The sequence below is a fragment of the Metopolophium dirhodum genome, chromosome 5 (assembly GCF_019925205.1).
Source record: "Metopolophium dirhodum isolate CAU chromosome 5, ASM1992520v1, whole genome shotgun sequence".
Classification (NCBI taxonomy): Eukaryota; Metazoa; Arthropoda; class Insecta; order Hemiptera; family Aphididae; genus Metopolophium; species Metopolophium dirhodum.
The window spans coordinates 13,409,233-13,428,648 of NC_083564.1; the positions used below are offsets into that span (position 1 = coordinate 13,409,233).

Sequence of the window (19,416 nt, forward strand, 5' to 3'; positions counted from 1 at the left end):
TTTAAAAAAAACAAGAATAATTCCTATTTGATGTCACACGGGTTGATCTAGCAACTGACTGCTACGACAACTGTGCAATTTTTTTTAAGCATAATACGTTTTTAAAACGTCCAGAAAAGAGTTTGTTTTAAGACTGTCTGTCATGATAACAACTAATTTAATTTAGAGTGTACCTATTGTTATATTATATTATAATGAAATTAATAATTTTAGTGAAATATAGAATTGCAAGACATTTAATAATTATATCTATAGCCATCTAGGGTATAAACTACACTAAAAAAGGTGTAAGTATGCTAATAAAATATATGAGGTGTATAATGTATTTATGTATATAAAAATATAAAATATAAAGATTAATAACATTATATTGTTTTAAATAATTCGCGCAAACATAAGGTGATACTCGGCGTATAGTATAACATGCAAAAAGATGCGTATTAAACTTGGCGTGGTGAAACGAAGACGGTCTCGCGTATTTTATACATTGCGCTATTGGGATTAAACTTATAAATGCTTCTACGTCACGTTGTCACGTAGTTAACAGATTGTCCGTGGCAATTAATATTTAATTTAAGTCTAAAAAGTAAATGTAAAATAGTAGGAAATAATATGAAAACAAACTTACTCGTAAACATCTACTCTTCCGGTGAAACGTAGCTAGAGTGCCGCCATCGCCGAAGAAACAGCTATCTTCATCCATCTTTATCTACTCATCTCACTCCGATGAGCTGAAACTTGAAAGTATCGAAATATTTTATGAAAATAACCTGATCAAACGAAATTTGCGAGTTTGTGTTACAAGTTACAACTTATCCGGTTTAACGAACTGTCCGTTTATATTTGTGGCCTATTATTTTTTTGTTCACTGAAATCAAAATATACAATATATTATATTTATAGTACAATAGTATTGCTGAAATTATTAGAATTGTTAACCGTCGCCGACGAATTTCGACATTTGACGATTGCCATAGATATCATAAAATATATTATTTACTATGATAAATCCAAAGAACTTATATATTATTATATAAATACTCAGTAAACCTATACGGTATATTTATAAATCGTTACCTAATAGTTACCTAATACCTATGTAGGTACTTGTCCAAAACTCGACTACCTGCAAATCATTGGTTTTTATGGTATAGCCTTACGAAGTTCACGATTTTCGGTGTTTTACGCACCCGTACAACGCTTAAAGTTTACCGAGCTTAAGTATTACAAATTAATTTTTTTTTTAATCTAGGTAAATCAACGTTTTAAAATTGATGATGCAAAAATAATTCTGACACCCACCCATGGTGGTTTTACATAACAAGTCGAGGGATGTTTTTGATTTTAATTGTTCGAGCAAGCGCAGTGTGGTACACCGGGTACATATGAAAATACCAAAAATTTAAATTAGTTATAATACATATAACTTAAAAATAAGACTGACCGCCAAGTTCAGACTTCCCTGTCGTTTTCAGTTAAAAACTAATGATTTCCGGCAATTATTTTTTTGCAATATCGTTCTTAATTCGTTGTTACTTGTAATATATACATATGCCTATTTTAAAAATATTATTCGTGGGTAATTGAAACGTCTAAAATATATTATCATATACAAATACGATAATAAACAAATAATAATAATTCAACTTAACCGGCTACGGTATTAATAATATTTAATAATATCAATATAAATATAGTATACAATATCCTAGGCTGACAAATCGTCTCCACTTAAAATCGTTTTTCGTATACTATGATATTATATCATTGAATTCAAATTTAACACTATCCATAAAAGTCACCCACTTGTAACCTACTGTTCAGCAGTCACTTCCAATTTTTTTTTTTTAGATTCTGAGGGAAGATATGAATGTATTGATTTTACAATGATGTGTTTTTTTTTATTTTTTTTTTTGTGTCTGTCATCACCTTTTAGGAATTGTCTTTAAAACAATTCAAAGCTTGAATTTTCTTTAACAGTAACTTTTCTGATAGTAAAGTGAATCTAGTTGGTACTATGGGGGGTAAAAAGTAAAATTTTCCCAGTAGTTTTCAAAAGCGACGTGAAAAACAAAGGAAAAACGGGAATTTCTTACGCAAAGTCCGTTTTCGAGAAAATCGATTTTGGTTTTTGGTGCAACTCTAAAACAAATGACCGTAGGTACATTACATTTTGACTGAATGCTTATATTAGCATTTTCTATACACCATAACATTTTCCAAATATTTTGACTTATTTTAAGCTGTTTACGGACATTTTCAGTTTCCATTTTATTTTAGTTTTTTTTTTCTATAAATATCAATAAAATGTTATTTGTTGGTTAAAAAAGCTTGAAAATTGAATAAAAGGTTCCTAGGTTATTGTTTCAAAGGTAGATGAAAAAAATTAAAAATCCTTAGTCACGGTTTTTATTTATAAGCATTTAAAGTTCAAATATTGACAAAATACGGAAAAATCACAAAAATTATCAAATTATTTTGAGTTGAGAATTCATAAAAATTTTTCTTTTTCAATCTAAGATTCGAAAATGTAATACAAGATTATCCATAAGTTTACCTACCTATATCAAAAAAAAAAATGTCTACAATAAAGTCAAATTAAATTTTTATGAACGTTTGAAATTCATATTTTTACAACATTTGATATTCACTTGATTTCTAATGTAACGATTTTCTTATTTTGTTGTAATTAAAAAACGTATGATTGTAGATACTTGAAAATTTCACTGAATGTTTATATTAGCATTTTCTATACACGATAAAATTTTGAAAATAATTTGATTCTTTTTGAGGTGTTTACGGACATAGTCAGTTTTCAATTATTTTAGTTTTTTTTTCTATAAATATCAATAAAATTTTATTTGTTGGGTAAAAATGCGTGAAAATTTAATATAAGGCTGCTGATATATCGTTCTAATAGCAGTTAAAAAATATTAAAAATACATAGGCTCAATTTTTATTTATAAGCATTTAAAGTTCAAATTTTGACAACATTTATCAAATTTATAATTTAATAATTATTTTGTAGTAAAAAATTTATAAAATGTTCAACTTTTGTAGCTAAGGATTAAAAATTTAAAACAATGTTCCACGTAAATAGGTTATATATAAATTACTTTATTCACTATAATATCATCAAATATACTTGGTAATATCATAGTCTGACGGACCGTTTTCGCTCAGAATCGATTTTCTTATACAATGATATTATATCATTGAATTCAAATTTAATACCATCCATTACAGTGACCCACTTGTAACCTACTGTACAGCAGAGCGACATCCACTTACCCACCTTTTTTTTAATTGACCTCCCTTTTTATTTAATTCCTGATAAACGAGTTTTGGATAAGTACATACCTACATAATAGGTACCTGTCCTACCTATATTAATTAAAAACTATTTTTAACACGACGTATTTACTTATTATTTATGTCTTTTAGTTTATCTAATTTTGTATGATTAAAATATGTTTCCTTTATACCCAAATAATTTTTAAGTACCTACAAATAATATAGAACTCAATTTTATTTTAACAATAAATACTTTTATTAATACAGTGTTGACTTTGTAGATGGGTAGTAATAAATTAACTGTACATTCAGGATTACATGCATTCAGGTGAATAATTATAAGATTGCAATGATAGATGTAAGATGTAAGATGTATTGTTGATTCATCAATACGATGCTGGGTGGACTTGAGGACTTCCCATGTTCAGCGACCGGCGTCGACCCGTTTTGTGGCACAGCGGAAACTTCGTACAGCTGACTGTTCGACAAAGACACTGTAATATTATTTGAAAAATATTATTTCTACTTAATCGTAATAACTGGGTATAATGAGTTTAATATTATATTATACTACAATAAATATTAAGTACCTATATTATTAGCTTCTAATAATATTGGGACGTCATTTTTGTAGATATTGATCCGGACAAAATGATGCTGGCCCAGCGCTATGCCACGGTTTATGGCGTACCTATCCGATGAAATTGTTGGAGACTCTTTCAAACTGGGCAATCTGATAAACGGTGACGTGATCGTTACTCCACGGCCATCATAGGGTAGACCAGAATACACAAAAATGTAGGTCATCGGGCTGTCGGCTGTATGTATGATAAGGTCCTGGAAGTGGGAATTACAATAGCCCCTAAAATGCTGTTACACCTCAACCTTAATAAAAACAAAGAATGATTAAAAAATGGCAACGGAATTGGCCTACAAATCTGAAAATAAGTTTATGGACAGATAACTTCTCAACGTAATATTATGACTGATCCAATAATAACTTTCCATAGGTACATCAGACCTATGTGCGACGGCTGCTCACCAACGTACCGACATCCACCAGATAACTTTGGTAAGTTTTCAAACTATACCGCTCATTCTTGCGGAATGCTAAAGAAAATTAATTTATTAGATAAATATTATACTATAACAATTTTTAAATATAGACGTTTTCAACTCACAGTTATGCAGATGGATGTCGGCCGGTTTGGGAGCGACGTCTGATACGCCATTGTTCTAATTGATTCAAACATAAATAATATATTATTATAATCTTTTTATATGTATATAGGTACGGTTAGGTATATTAAATTAATTAAGTAAGTACTATATTAATATAGTCTATTAATTATTTTTTTACTATGATTTTATTGTATTAAAATATACACAATGACTTATAACTTACATTATTGGACCGGACATACAGCAACGTCGAGTTGAGGTACCTGTCCATAAACACATTTTCATCAGCAAAATATAATATAAAATATAAAATAAAGAAATGCATAAAGAAAAAACTGTATTTATTCATACAATTTTGAAATCAAAAACATTAGCACAAGATAATGCTTTCTTGATAAATTAAAAATATTTGAAGATTTTATTTGTCATACGTTTACATGGCAATAGTAAAATTCTATTAAACCTATTAGGTACGTAAACAACATTTATTAATATGAAAAATATTTAAAATTTCAAAAAAGGGGGACCCTCGTGTTAATACCCCTCACTTTGTTTTTTGGATAGCGCTGGGAGTTTTTGTGCAAAAACGTCGGGACCTGGTGCACATTTCTGCACAAACGATGCACAAACGTTTGGCACATTAAAAATTTCAATTTTCCAAAAAGAGGGTGTCTCGTTTCATTGAATGCCCCCCTCCACTTTATTTTTTGGATAGCGCTGGGAGTTTTTGAGTACAAATGTCGGGACCTGGTGCACATTTCTGCACAAACGTTTAGCACATTCAAAAATCCAAATATTCAATGTGGGGAGGCTACCGTTTCAATGCCCCCCCCCCCATTTTGTTTTAGGGATAGAGCTTTCAGTTTTTGTGCACAAACGATTGGACTTGGTGCACATTTCTGCACAAACGATGCACAAACGCTTGGCGTGGTCAGAAGTTCAAATTTCGAAAGTGGGGGGGCCATTGAAATGGACCTGTGACATGGGCCATTAGCTTCTACATTGTTACATTTGTACATTCAATTTGTTTTTGGGTGACAATTGGTTACAATTGTGGGGGGACTTATGACTTATGACTTAAATATATTTTTTTATTTTGGTGGTACTTAGGAATGACTTGACTTTTTCAGGTTCAGATTATTTCATATAGGTTCGTCTAATGGATTTTTATTCATATAGTTATGACTTATAAGTAAAATATTGAATGTGTGTTCTGAGTTTGAAATTAAAATATAATCTAGTTATTCATTATAAAACATTAAACATAAAATTATATGAGTAAGTAGGTAATTAGTGTTGTGCATTATTTATTTGAAATTGTCTGATTTCTATTGTATTTACAGTGTTTATTTTTTCACTAGTGGGGTTTACAGATAAAGTAAATAAATATTATGTTTAAGACGTGTAAAAAATAATATGTTGATTATTTAAAAAAATTAAAATTAACTACTTACTATAAACGTATTGTACAAAAAGTCTGTAAATCAGTGTATCATATTATGTGTGTTTATTATTTTATTATATTCAAATTACAAATTTTGTAATAATTTATATTAGTTGGTATCACGATTATCTACATGTAGAATATAGATGCCGATATTTGTGTTAGTACAAAACGTTTTGTTCATTAATGAATAACTCGTAATGAATAGTTTTTTTATATAATATGTAATAACTAATAAGGCTATTGAAAACTGGTTAGAATTGTAAATAATATGGAGATTTGATTTAAACACGTTTTGTAATGAATTATTACCTATGCTATAGAAGAAAGGTAATTTTCGATTTGTAAATTGTATTTTATTCACCGATTAAAATTGACAAAAACTTAATTAAATTTATAAATGAATTTATAAATGAATTAATTTACATTTTACACTCGAGCGTTTAATAATGGTTTATATAAGAAAAAAAACACAATCACGCATCATTACTATAATATAAAACATTACTGTCAAGTGTCAATTAGGTAATAATAACTTATAAGTAGAACCATTTCAAATAATATATGGTTTCATAATGTATGGTTTCATAATTTAAGGTTAAAAACAATAAAGACAATGTAATTTATAAAAGATTGAGATTTTTTTTATAGATTTAAACATTGCAAATATTAATGTACACATATATCACACAAGTGTAATAGATCTTTATACCTGATGTCTAATTTAAAATAAATATTACAAATAATTCAATAATTATACTTAATTGGGTAAACTTAATTAAAAACAAATTACACTTATACTTTTATGCTATTCATCTATTTCTAAACGTTTAAAAATGTAATTACGGTCTTACACTCCCATATAGTCCCATTTTTTTTGACAAATTTATTGAAGTAAATACATGTATGTAAACTGCAGTTTTTGTAACAGCTAAGGAACGAAAATTGAATATCCCATCAAAAGTATTCGTAGGTCAAAAAAAATAATTTTATCAAATTAAGAGATGATTGATCCTTTAATTAATAATTATTATGAATCATCTTTGTATTTATATTCTATAATCTATATTATGCTATATTGTAAAAAGCCGACTGGCGTTAATTCTAAAAAAAAAAATTTTTAAAATAAATAATTATTCATGTAGGTACCTATTGAAAGTTTCATCGTATTTCACAGCATATATTTTTGGCACAAATTATATACGCCCAATTATTATGCTGTGAAACACGATGAAACTTTCAATGGGCGTATGTAATTTGTGCCAAAAACAACCCCTCCAAAAAATATATATGTCATTTGGGCCACATCTAAAAAATAATTTTGGTAATTTGTGCCACTTTTTAAGGTTGTAGTTGAGCTATAAAAAACTTAATAAAAGGGCATTAAGTAATCTGCGTCATCGTGTACCAAAAAAAATTGTAATTTGCGCCACTTTAAAATAACTAAATAATCAAGTTAATTTTAATAGAAAATCAGTTATATTATAATCATAAATAAATGTATATAAGTATACACATATACTCTATATCGTATATTAAATAAATATATTATTAATATTTTTGCGATTAATATTGGACTACTATAAATATCATGATATACTGCTGTTCAATATTTGTCGATATTTTGACAATTGATATTTTTATTAGATTAGACGTAATCGATCTCGTCTCTACTTATTATTAGTAGAACACAACAATATTATATCCGGCACGCGTTGGTATTATTGTATTTTCGATGCGATATCAATAAATTTATCTGCTGGTAAATTCCAACAATTAAAGTTGAAAGTGTGGCGCAGATTACAAGGATATTCCATTTTGTTTTCTGTCGTGGCATAAATTTTCAAAAATGAATTTTTAGAGGTGGCACAAATTGCATACGCGCTTAAATATACCTAGCTATTGGTGGCACAAATTACAAGTATTTAAATCGGCACAAAATACCATCTCCCTAATAAATTATATTCTTAATATTATTTTGTGTTTGCGTGTTGCGTTGTACATTTATCTATAAAATAGGTAGGTATATAATATTACATGGTGGAAATGGGACAAAGATGTAAAATATTTATTTTTCGTGATAGCAATAATAGATACTTACCTAATCATAAGTTATAACTGAAATTACTAAGGCACGCTTGTTAAAGTCCCTCCAGTGGGTGAATTCTTTATTCTATGAAATATGTCCTTTTTCTTCATTACAGGTAGGTATCCCATTAATTTAATGTTTTCATACATTATTATTAATAAAACAAATAAAAACTTATAACTTATAAGAAAACTATATTAAGATGAATATATTATTCAATACAAATAGGTATACAGTGTATGAGTATACTGCATGAAAATGATTGGATAATCAACACGGACAGATGCTAAAAATATGGACATTTACGATTTCAACAGTTCGTCCATATAGTTCCGTTCGTCCATTATCTTGCAAACACTCAATACAATATTACAATACCTATACCTATAACAGTTTCGATATGCGTTCATGTTGAAATTCGAACAGAAAACTACCGTAAATTAACTCGCGTCGGCACTCTGCATTGCGAACGTTTACGCAGTGTGTTCATACACCTATTATATCATTAACACGCGATCAATGTCAAGTACGCAGACTTTTGTTCGAGATTGATATTTATGACGGTGCGTTTCGGTACGGATCACGAGTGTTTAATCATGCAGTCGGTGACAGTTCTAGTGTCGGTATTAGCGATCGTCTCCGCCGAGTCGGAATACCAGCCACAACGATGGGTCACGAGAATACTGCACGATACGCTCGATAGTTATGTCCCGGACGGAGGACCGACGTGCAGGCGGGATGGACAGGCATATCGCGAAGGACTGAAGGAACTCAAGCTATGGGCAACCCAAAGTGAGTCGGACGCCATAACGCCAATATATGTATATATATAATATATAATTTTTTATATCATATATACATTAGGTATATCGTATATAAATGATTGTGCGTTGTCGTTAAAAAATTAGACATTTTTTAAACAAAATTCTTGATACCAAATACATTTTTACAATTCTTATCGTTATTCATTTTTAGGTAATCTTACTTTTTTGTATTACAACATACATTTTTAATTTCATATGCCAAACAGAGTTCAAAGTAGGTACCTATTTTGATACATAAAAATTTAATTTCTAACGAGGTTAATTAGTTATAAGTTATAAGTAATAACTAATTAACTCCTCGTTTGAACTTATAACTTACAAGTTATAAGTATTAAGTATTTAAAACTTTAATATGAGGGTGGTAGAGAGGTACAGGTGCACCTACCCCGCAAAATGTTAACATACATAATATATATTATGATAGTATTTAATCGTCTCAATTGTTAGTTGTAGAACAATTTCTTTTTTCTAGGTAACTATAATACAATTAGTTAAGAGACAACCTTGTCTCTATTTGGAATTGGAATAAAATATTAAGTAGGAACCTACCTACTAGGTATTACTTTTTAAATTGTAACTAGTTTATTTTTTTAAACTGCAACTAAAGATGGATGAATATATCTACAAGGTTTTGTCATGGGTATTTAACTGTTTGAAAATTATACTATAGTTATAGTTAGGTACTTCTTTTTTTTAAACTAGTTTCCATGAGTTATTTTAGTCATAACTAAAATGTACACTCAATGATTTTTATACCTAGGTATTATATATAATTATATGTTACTATTAAAAGCAGTGAAATGGGATAATATTTATAATAATATAAATTAAATTAAGACTTTTAAGTATATATATCAACAGTTATTATACATTTCGGAAACATATTATTATATTAATCAAGATTGCGAATTCGTTTAATAAATGATCTAAATAAAAAGATTAAACAAAGTTGACTCTGATGATTTGTTTCTGTTGATCTAACCAATTTCTTACAATACCCTATAAATGAATAGGTACACAGATGTCGGATATAATATTAAAACAAAAAAGATAACTTTAATACCTAATTGTTATATTATTAATTAGGTATTATAGTATTATACTTGGAAACCAAAACTTTTTGAGCGATATTTCTGAAAATTTAATTTTAAGACTACGATTAACAGAAATAAATTCGTTCTTCTCTCACATCAAATTATACAAATAATCAAAAAATAATATACGATTAGGGCATTAGGGTACTCGCTTCCTACTCAATATAAAAACATATCTAGGTAGTAGGTAGGTATGTTACATTCGTTCAATAATATTATAATATTTTACCTTTTTGTTGTTTCAATAATTTCATAATACGCATTAATATATACGGATGATCACAAAAATCTTCTTGGTTAATAATGTCGTCTTATTATTAATAGACCAATAAAAATCCAGTAGTTTGGTCGTAATTTGATAGATTTGTCTCAACAGAGATCCGTTTGTGGTACCGCACAGACCTCGTATAAAGACACCAAATGATCCTGCACCAATACGTTAATTTATGTTGTACATGGCTCAACAAAGATTTATGTTGGATTCGTTCTTTTTTCTAAACATGTTTTTGACATAATAATTATAATTAATTGTGACTATTTGTAATAATTACCAATATGCCTATTGTCCAGTCCCATAGTCCATTGTCATTAAAAGTAAAACATTGCTAAATAAAATTATATAGGTAAATGTAACTCGAATAACTGAATTTCAATGTTTAAAAAAATGTACGAGTAAAATAATTATAAGTTATAACTTATAACCTTTAATATAAGCTCACTGTAAGTATATGTGTAAGTTGCAAACATTTTATTGGTGAAATTGAAATAATACAATAGACTGTGATTTTAAGTAGGTACGCTTGCATTTTAGTTTTTAAGTACAATATGTTTATTTGTTTTTCCTTTTTAGTGTATGACGCTTCAGCAAAGTTTCCAACAGGCATATTATCTGGGAAATCAATCGATTTCGGTGATTATGACGAATGTATGGAAACCAACACAAATAGTTTAGACTTTAAACCTCAGTACTGTATAGTAAACATACGTTTTTCACCGTCTGTTAAGCTGTATCCAAATTACTACAAAACCACTCCACTTAATATTTTAAACTCGTCAATTTCTGCATGGGAAGCTGTAAAGGTAATATTATGAATCATTACTAATATTGGTAGGTATAACTGTATAAATTCTGAGGTTATGTTGCTAAAGTTCATCTTTCCGAGCCTGTTTCACGTCATTGTTCTTAATCGACTGTCATACATGTTACTTATAGTTTTATCTAAGTATAACAGATTGTGTTGGATATATATTTTAATATTTTAATTATAACAAAAAACAATATCAGTGGGTAATACCCACTGGGTATATACAGGATGTAATAAGAAGACCTGACTGATGAAATAACTTTTGTTCTAATTGTTTTGGATAGATTCAAAACAGCCAATTTGTGAATCTGATTATAAGAACAGTTTTGAATTTTGACGGTAAAAACATTTATCTAAGTCAAGTAGTTTATTTATTAGAATTTTTTAAGATATCGAATATTTTTTTAATTAAACTAATTTGGAACGTAATAACTTTTTTTAAAAACATTATTTTTGGGAATTTCCTGACATGAGTATATTTCTTAAATTATTTACTATAACCGTATAATTTTAAAAATGTTTGTCATACGTTTAACTGTTTAAGTATAATCATTTTTTTTTTTGTCAGGTCTTTCTGTTACATGCTATATATGTATATTCTTTTTGTATGGTTATCAATATCGATAGGTACATAATATTTAATTTATATTTTCTTTGTAGAAGACAATCGATGCTATTTTAAATCGGGTCCCTCAAAAAATGGAATCGTTTAAGTGACAATTATTTAACGGTAAATAGGTACCTAGCGGCTAGCGATAGGCTATGTAGATACTGCCACAGTGCCACTTAGGTACCTATTGTCAAGAAATTTTACTAAATCAATCATTCGTGTACTGGTGTACTTACCTGATATTAATGCATTTATGTATTTATGTATGCGTATACACAGCTAAATCCTAATCCGGCAAAGGTTCAGCGTAATGAAATCAGCACTGCGATTTGTATTCCGTCCTCGTGCACCCATTCGGATCTACAGTCGACGTTGTCTCAGAAAATTATTTCTGCGTTCAACGAGGAAGAAATAAACACCACCGTTACCGTGGACTCGCTGTACTGCACCACGCAACACGACAAACCACCCAAGACATTGGGGTTTATAATTTTTTGGTAATGCGCATTAAGTCATACGAATCATAATACATAATATACCAATGCAATATGTATGTATATTTAGTACTTATATCTAGATAACGTTTTATTACATTAATGCCAAATACCTATGTTCTTATAGTATATTTAAAAATAACTGATTTTCATAACTAATTTGTTTAGGTGTTTCATATTGGTTATTGTTGTATTAACAATTGTTGGAACACTACAAGATTTGTATCCAAAGGAAGATACTGAATCTGAGTGCAGTAAGTGCATATTAGCACAATATTAATTATCTATAAAAATTGTCCGTTTTATTATCATTATTAATTTGCAATGTAAATATGTTTTTTTAGAACCTATCTTGGTAGCATTTTCAATTCAATCAAACCTCAAAAAGTTGTTTTACAACAGTACTAAAACTGCGGAATTTGCTGGCTGTAACTTCCTTAAAATAATAGCTTGTCTAGTTGTTTTATTAGGACACCGGTTGATGTACATTAGTGCACAACCAATTTATAATACCAACAAAATTGAAGAGGTAAATTGTATACCTATAATTATTTTAATTAGGTGAATGATTTTTTATTTTATTTTATTTTTGTATTTAGACTTTTGAAATGATGATTTATGGAGTAGTGCATAACGGACCATTGGTAGTAGATATTTTTCTTGCCATCTGTGGATTCCTAACTTTCGTTAATATGTACAGTGAATTGGTGAAGACTAAACAATTTAACATGCCATTTATATTATTTTGGAGATGGTGCAGGTAACAATGTATACCTACTAGTTACTAGTTTTTGTTGTATTTTATCTTATATGTAAGTCCTTATCATTTTATCAATAACCACTACAGGGTACCTTACTGTTTTTTGTTTTTATTTCTTGCGATTAGTGTTTGTGGTTATTAGAAAATAGTGTTTTGAATATTGAAATTAGCCATTAGGTAGGTATAGCGTGTAGATATATATTATTATACCGAACATTATTGGGACTTTCAAATTTGATTTAAATATACATATAGGTGCCTACCTAAACCTAATATATAACTTTATATAGTATGCATGTAACTAAATAAGTATTAATTAAATACAAATTCAAAATCTTTAAAATGTTTATTCAGTTTTGTAGTATAGGTACCTATAAATGTATACTACAAAGTTAAGAACAAAACATTGACTATGAGCACAACGTTAAGCTAGTCACTTGTATAAACATAGAAAATATGACATCTAAGCCTTTGATAGATTTTTGACGAATAAATAATAATAATGTTTTAAATACAATTTTACGAACGATATTATACCTAGTTTTTTACATGAATGATATGTTTAGGCAGCAATCGAAATAAATAGTTTTGTTCGGGATGACGCGGGAATAAAATTCAAATTCAATAAACTGGTTTTTTTTTTACATTTCTATCAATTTTGTAAAATTTAATTTTCAATTATTTATTACTGGATTTAATAACTGAATACCTACTGTATTTATATTTTATGCATCATGATTAATTTCTTGGATACAATTTGCTCTGAATAAATCAAAGTATAGGTACATTTTAAAATAATAAAACCGTTACAGACTGATTCCTCTATACGGTGTGATGATCGCGTTTTATTCGTACGTGTTAATACACCTTTCGGACGGTCCTTTATGGAAGCATATGGCTGTTAAAGAGTCGGAGAACTGTCAACAAAATTGGTGGACCAACTTACTGTTTGTAAACAACTACGTCAATGCCGATCAACCAGTGAGTGCAGAAATATTATATATTAAATAACCTATACAACGGTACTACGCAATCATTATATGATTAAAACACGATTTCACACCAACAGTGTATGATTCAATCCTGGTATATGGCGTGCGACTTGCATCTGTGCGCTGTGGGCATACTAATTGTGTACTTTGTTTGGAAATTTCCAAAGTGCGAAAAAATTGTCCTGATTATTGCAATAGTCGTATCGTGTTTCATTTCAGCGTATGTTGTGTACGACCACAAATTTTACCCGACGTTTTTTGGTTTCATTTCGTAAGTACATAATATTTTTACAGTACCCAACTACATGTATATATTGCTGCAAATGCTTCTAATTTAAATATTAAAAAAAAATTAATACTTTAAACAGATTAGTTACTTAAGTACCTTAATTAACTTAAAATAATTTATATTTTATTGAAAATGTTATAAAATATGTTTTTTAATTGAGGGCAAATAATGGACAAAATCATTTTCAAGACTTATTGATTGCATAAAAATCATTTTATGCGATGAATATAGATTTATAAGATATAATAAATGTATATTGTAATTTATTGTATTCGTATTATAAAATATGATTGAGTATAAATTAGGTATGAATCCTATAATAAAATATATCTAAAACTTGTAATTTTATTAGAAGACTTTTTTTGAAAAAATTGGCTACTTTTTATCTTTAACTCACACAGTTTTCAACAAGCGTAATAGGTATCGGTTATAACTTATAATTTTATGCACCCCAACAAGATTGCCTCTTCAAATTGTCTATTACTGATTTAACACTTTAATGTTTATTATAGATAGTATATATTGAGATACATATTATACACAGCCACATAGGTACAACTATAATACTAAATATCATAGTCTTTGGTACCTAATTCGGTATAATATGAGAAATAGTGAAATACGTATTATTTGGAGGAATGTAGGTAGATACTTCTAGCAATGGCAATTATATTATGCATCAACTATTCCTAATCCCGATTATGAATATAATATTTTTTATTTCAAAACCCGAACAAAACAAAGTTTATTATTTATCGCAGGAATTTGAAATACCCGCCGAGCCACGAAGATTTCACACTGCTGTACATACCCACGCACACTAGGGCGACGCCTTACTTCGTGGGACTGTTCGCTGGTCACGTTTACCGGACGACGAGAGCCCGGAAGCCCGACTTCCGATTCCCGTACCCTACACTGTGTCTGTGGACGATCATCGGCGGCTGTGTACTATGGATGATGTCCGTATTCTACTTTTTCGTACACGAGTACAACGTATGGGCCAGTGTCTTGTACGCGCTCGTGTTCCGTCTCATATACTCAGCCATGATTTCGGCGTTTATCGTCGTTTCCGCCGTAAACACTTGTTTCACAGGTAGATACCCAACGGCTGACAAAATACTGATGACCCGTCCAAAAGCCATTTATATATTATGCATAGTTATTACTTATTACTCATACCATAATAATTGGCCTCGTGTAAATAGGATCTTGGACATTGATACTCGCGCCGTTGGGCAGACTCACGTACGGAGTGTATATGGGAGGATTGTCTATTCAATTGTTCTATGTGGCTTCTGCGCGTACTCAAATTTATTTCAATCAATTACTAATTGTAAGTAATATTATACTCTACTACAGCGTACCTATCTATACTATAAATTATAGTACATTATATACAAGATATATAATAATTAATAAATATGATTCGCCAAGCATGCTCATATCCGAGTTCCGCGTTTGTTTCTGTTCTAATCAAATTGATGCTACCGAAACCACCAAGTTGAAAATCAAAGCATTTTTAAAGCTACAAAAGTTGTCAAAAAAACAAAAACATATCATTGTAAAATGATTATTGAATTCATCGCTCTGCTCAAAATCTTTAAGTTATTTTTATTTAAAACAGTCAAAATTAAAATAAAACTGCAATCTATTTTTAATTTTACTGTAAGGCGCTTGTATATAATTACACCTCAGAAATCCAGCTTCAAGATATAACCTAAATTTTCTTTTAACTTTCCTTCAAACTTCTTGACTATTAATCAAAGGTGTACATTTTTATTAATAGTCATGGGTCGTGATTGGTGATTCAATTTTTGGATTTATCATTGCATTCATTTTGTACATGTTGATCGAGAGTCCATTTGAAAATCTATTGAAACTATTCATCAACAAAATAAAAGGAGGTAAAGATTAATTATTATTAGTTGTTTAGAGTATTAGTCTTTACTCTTTAGAAAATATGATTATAAGTTTTTGAAAATTGACCATTATAATATCTAGGTATATGCCATTTCAAATTCAAGGTCAGTCATTGACTTTTAAATATTTTTTTGACAACATTATAACAGTGTTGAAATATTTAAATATAATTTGGGATAGACTGTTACCAATGATCATCAAAGTTATAATTTCAATTAATATTTACTTACCAAGTATTCAACTTTTTTAGATACCTTTTAGATACCTCACCTATTAGTAGTTATTACTTATTATTTATCCTTGTATAATATGATGTAAACCTAGTTTATACCACTAGTTTATCTTAAAAAGTGGTTTATACTAAAAAATTTGCATTTATTTGTACAAATTGATGAATATACATATTTTTGGGTTTAAATTATCTACTTATAGAGATACATATAGGCTATAATTATTAATTATTAGGTTTTCTACATTATTATGGCTATACATAGTACATTTATTATTATCACCATCAAATTATTCTAATATCCGACTAGTGCCGGGTTGCATGAACAATCATTAAACATTTATTGAATCAATAGTGGGCTAATGGTCCCTTAAACATGATTTAGTGGCCCATGATTCGCCCATAACATTTTATTGAACCATTAAATTAATTAATTTTTCATGCAACCCGGCACATAAGTGTAACTATTTCAATTATATAATATGTATGATAATACAATTTTAAAAAAAATGATAACAATTTTTAATTCAGGAAAACCAAAAACTGAAGAAAGAATACCCAACGCTGTTGAAATGATACCACACACCGAACATACAATAGAAATAAATAGTTAATATAAATGTATTAAATATATGTACCAGGTCACCAGGATATAAAGTTAAAAATACTTAAAATTAAGGCACAAAATGTTCCTATATAGATTATAGATATTAGAATGTTATACACTAATACCTATTGTATTGTTATTTTTATATTTGTTTTGATTTTCTAGTTTATTTTATAATTTTTGTTATTGTTGAACTTCATCATTTTTATTTACTTTACTTAATATTTGTAAGTATAAAGTATGCATTTTCAGAATTTATACAATTTTTATTTTGAATATAAAAAGTACATAAGTATTGGTGTGTCAAATGTAGATTATAAAGTTGTTAAAAATGCATAACACTATAACAGACAGCAGTTAAAACTTTAAAAGTAATTAATTATTAATAATAATTTATTATAAATAATGGATTATAGATTCTGTCGATTCTGATGTTATATTTTAGATCAGAATTGAAGATGTTTCATAGAATATCATTGTTGATATTTAGGTTGGTTTTAATAATGTCTGCAGTTTTAATCCCAGGTTATCCATGCATCAATTTTTAAATATAATTGTTCTCTAGAAGGTGTAATACAACTTTATTATAAGACCAAATTATACATTTTATTTGTTTAAAATATCAGCTGGTATGCTATTTACACTATACAATATACATATTATTATATTATTTATATTATCTACTGTGATACCTCCATTTATCAACACATGACCATTTTATTTTTATCTGTCTCAGCTGTAAATAAATACTCATGTTTACACATTTTCAATAAAAAAATTGTTGTTCTGGATCTTCTATAACGTTACTCATTTTTTCGATCAAATGGATCAGTCCATTTGTTCATATCTAAAATAAAACATATGATATAAGGAATTTTAGAAATGAATAAGCTAATAATCAATAAAAAAAAATGACATACTTCCAGCAGCTTCAGGCCTTATTCTAGATTGATCTAACTGTGCACGGTTTAGTTCTTGTGACTTTTCTAAAAAAAATAGTACACATTTAGACAAGTTATATGAAACAAGTCAAATAAGACTTCCCAAACACCCTTCTCCTTTAGGGAGGGAACTCATCCTTGATTTTACTCACTTCAGAATAAAATAGTGGTTTATTATTAAGTACAATGATAAAGCAATAGATTCAAAACAAATCTAAGTACCGCATATAAAATGTTAGAATAATAGTGATGGACTATTTTTAACAATTTTAATTCATCATAAAAAATAAAAATAATTAATAATTCAAGATTTCAAACATTTATATGGTAATTAAAATTGAGAGTAGGTATATAGAAATTTCAGTTATGTTGGCTAGAAAATTATGAGTCATTATGAAAAAAAAATTAGAAATTGCAGAGTATTGTGTAATTTTGTGAATATTATACTCATTTTATATTAAATTAAATTTGAAATTAATATTAATTAATATGTCGATACAGAGACATTAAAATATTTTTAAATCCATAACTATAAATTTATACTATTATTTCATTATTATTTAAATATTGAATTTACTATACACCCGACAGCATCAAAGATCTATTAACATTAACTTGATAATGGTTGTAACTTGTAATTGTAAATAATACCTAAATTAAATTTGTATATTATTATTTGACTGACGAAGAAATCACTAAAACTTGTATGAAATCTATACCAACTAATAATAATGGTAAAATTACATTATTATAAATTAAACTTACTATAATCTTCAACGTGCGTCATTGGATAAATAATGATTGGGTAAGTTGCTATTCCTATGCTGCCAACAAAAGCTGATAGGAATGCAACATACTTCCATCCTTTTAGCTGAGACATTCAAACTTAAAGTTATTCAAGTTATATTACTTAACTTTTTAGTAAAAAAGAAACTAAATCAATAAAATAATTAATATAGGTACCTAATATTATTAATTATTTGAAAAGAATATTTTAATACTATCTCATTGGATTATATTATCATTTATCAATTTAGTTTTGAAAAATAGATATTATAATCATAGAATATTCTGTGTTATAATCTTGATATCTTTGTTATCAAATTTTATAAAATTGCTACCACAGTTATTTTGTGTTGCTACGAAATAGGATGGGTCACGATTAAAGAGCCAGTTGATACTTGATTCTGTGCTACAGCCGTGCACAGATTATTTAAAATTAGTACAAACGTCATTTTTTTATTGTTATTTATTATATTTTTTTTTTAGTCATATTTGTTTTTATTTGCACAATCTGTATAAAAATAAAATTACAATAAGCACAATGGAGGGGTAATACAATTATAGGGCATTGGTCATGGTTGGCTTGAAGAAGAAGCTATTCATTAATAGCACTTCATAACGGGATGGTGGACTAGTCGACTAGTAGGTCACGGCACCAGCTACGCTTTAAACGTCGGCCAGGGTCGCCCGGGATTGTTCGGGAGGATAGGTTTTGGATGAGAGGGTTTCGGTGATTTGAGAGTTTAAGGTGGAAACGTTTATATAGGGGTTTGGCAACA

General features: G+C 28.5%; 2 protein-coding genes and 1 long non-coding RNA gene across 4 annotated transcripts; 1 reads left to right on the forward strand and 2 right to left on the reverse strand.

The window, feature by feature from the left end:
• Window positions 1-3,552: 3,552 nt before the first annotated feature.
• Window positions 3,553-4,712, reverse strand: LOC132945521 (uncharacterized). Its single transcript, XR_009664578.1, has 3 exons — window positions 4,700-4,712; window positions 3,885-4,404; window positions 3,553-3,788 (listed from the first exon to the last, which is right to left on the reverse strand). It is a non-coding gene; the product is annotated as an uncharacterized LOC132945521 (long non-coding RNA).
• A 3,812-nt stretch (window positions 4,713-8,524) lies between these two features.
• On the forward strand, window positions 8,525-16,974 carry LOC132945519 (nose resistant to fluoxetine protein 6-like). The gene is made up of 12 exons (XM_061015295.1): window positions 8,525-8,801; window positions 10,778-11,007; window positions 11,902-12,119; window positions 12,285-12,370; window positions 12,461-12,645; window positions 12,716-12,876; window positions 13,689-13,857; window positions 13,946-14,139; window positions 14,919-15,250; window positions 15,363-15,490; window positions 15,944-16,061; window positions 16,838-16,974. Exons 1-12 carry the CDS (start codon window positions 8,567-8,569, stop codon window positions 16,918-16,920), a joined length of 2,139 nt encoding a protein of 712 aa, XP_060871278.1. The 5' UTR covers window positions 8,525-8,566; the 3' UTR covers window positions 16,921-16,974.
• A 465-nt stretch (window positions 16,975-17,439) lies between these two features.
• Window positions 17,440-18,879, reverse strand: LOC132945520 (small integral membrane protein 20). Of its 2 annotated transcripts, XR_009664577.1 has the most exons (4): window positions 18,620-18,879; window positions 17,834-17,899; window positions 17,606-17,760; window positions 17,440-17,474 (listed from the first exon to the last, which is right to left on the reverse strand). XR_009664577.1 is itself a non-coding variant. In XM_061015296.1 (3 exons), the coding sequence occupies exons 1-3, from the start codon at window positions 18,732-18,734 to the stop codon at window positions 17,717-17,719; spliced, it is 225 nt and encodes a 74-aa protein (XP_060871279.1). In that variant the 5' UTR covers window positions 18,735-18,879; the 3' UTR covers window positions 17,440-17,716. The 2 variants fall into 2 exon arrangements, 1 of the variants encoding a protein (XP_060871279.1); XM_061015296.1 differs by having other exon boundaries at window positions 17,440-17,760.
• Window positions 18,880-19,416: the final 537 nt, after the last annotated feature.

Bases quoted from the DNA above. Each gene is read 5' to 3' on its own strand.
- LOC132945519 (XM_061015295.1), top strand. From the start codon at position 8,567: ATGACGGTGCGTTTCGGTACGGATCACGAGTGTTTAATCATGCAGTCG. The intron at 12,646-12,715 runs GTAAATTGTATA...TTTTGTATTTAG, and splicing joins ATACCAACAAAATTGAAGAG to ACTTTTGAAATGATGATTTA. The intron at 12,877-13,688 runs GTAACAATGTAT...AAACCGTTACAG, and splicing joins TTATTTTGGAGATGGTGCAG to ACTGATTCCTCTATACGGTG.
- LOC132945520 (XM_061015296.1), bottom strand. From the start codon at position 18,734: ATGTCTCAGCTAAAAGGATGGAAGTATGTTGCATTCCTATCAGCTTTT. The intron at 17,900-18,619 runs GTAAGTTTAATT...TATTTTTTTTAG, and splicing joins GACGCACGTTGAAGATTATA to AAAAGTCACAAGAACTAAAC. The intron at 17,761-17,833 runs GTATGTCATTTT...GTTTTATTTTAG, and splicing joins AAGGCCTGAAGCTGCTGGAA to ATATGAACAAATGGACTGAT.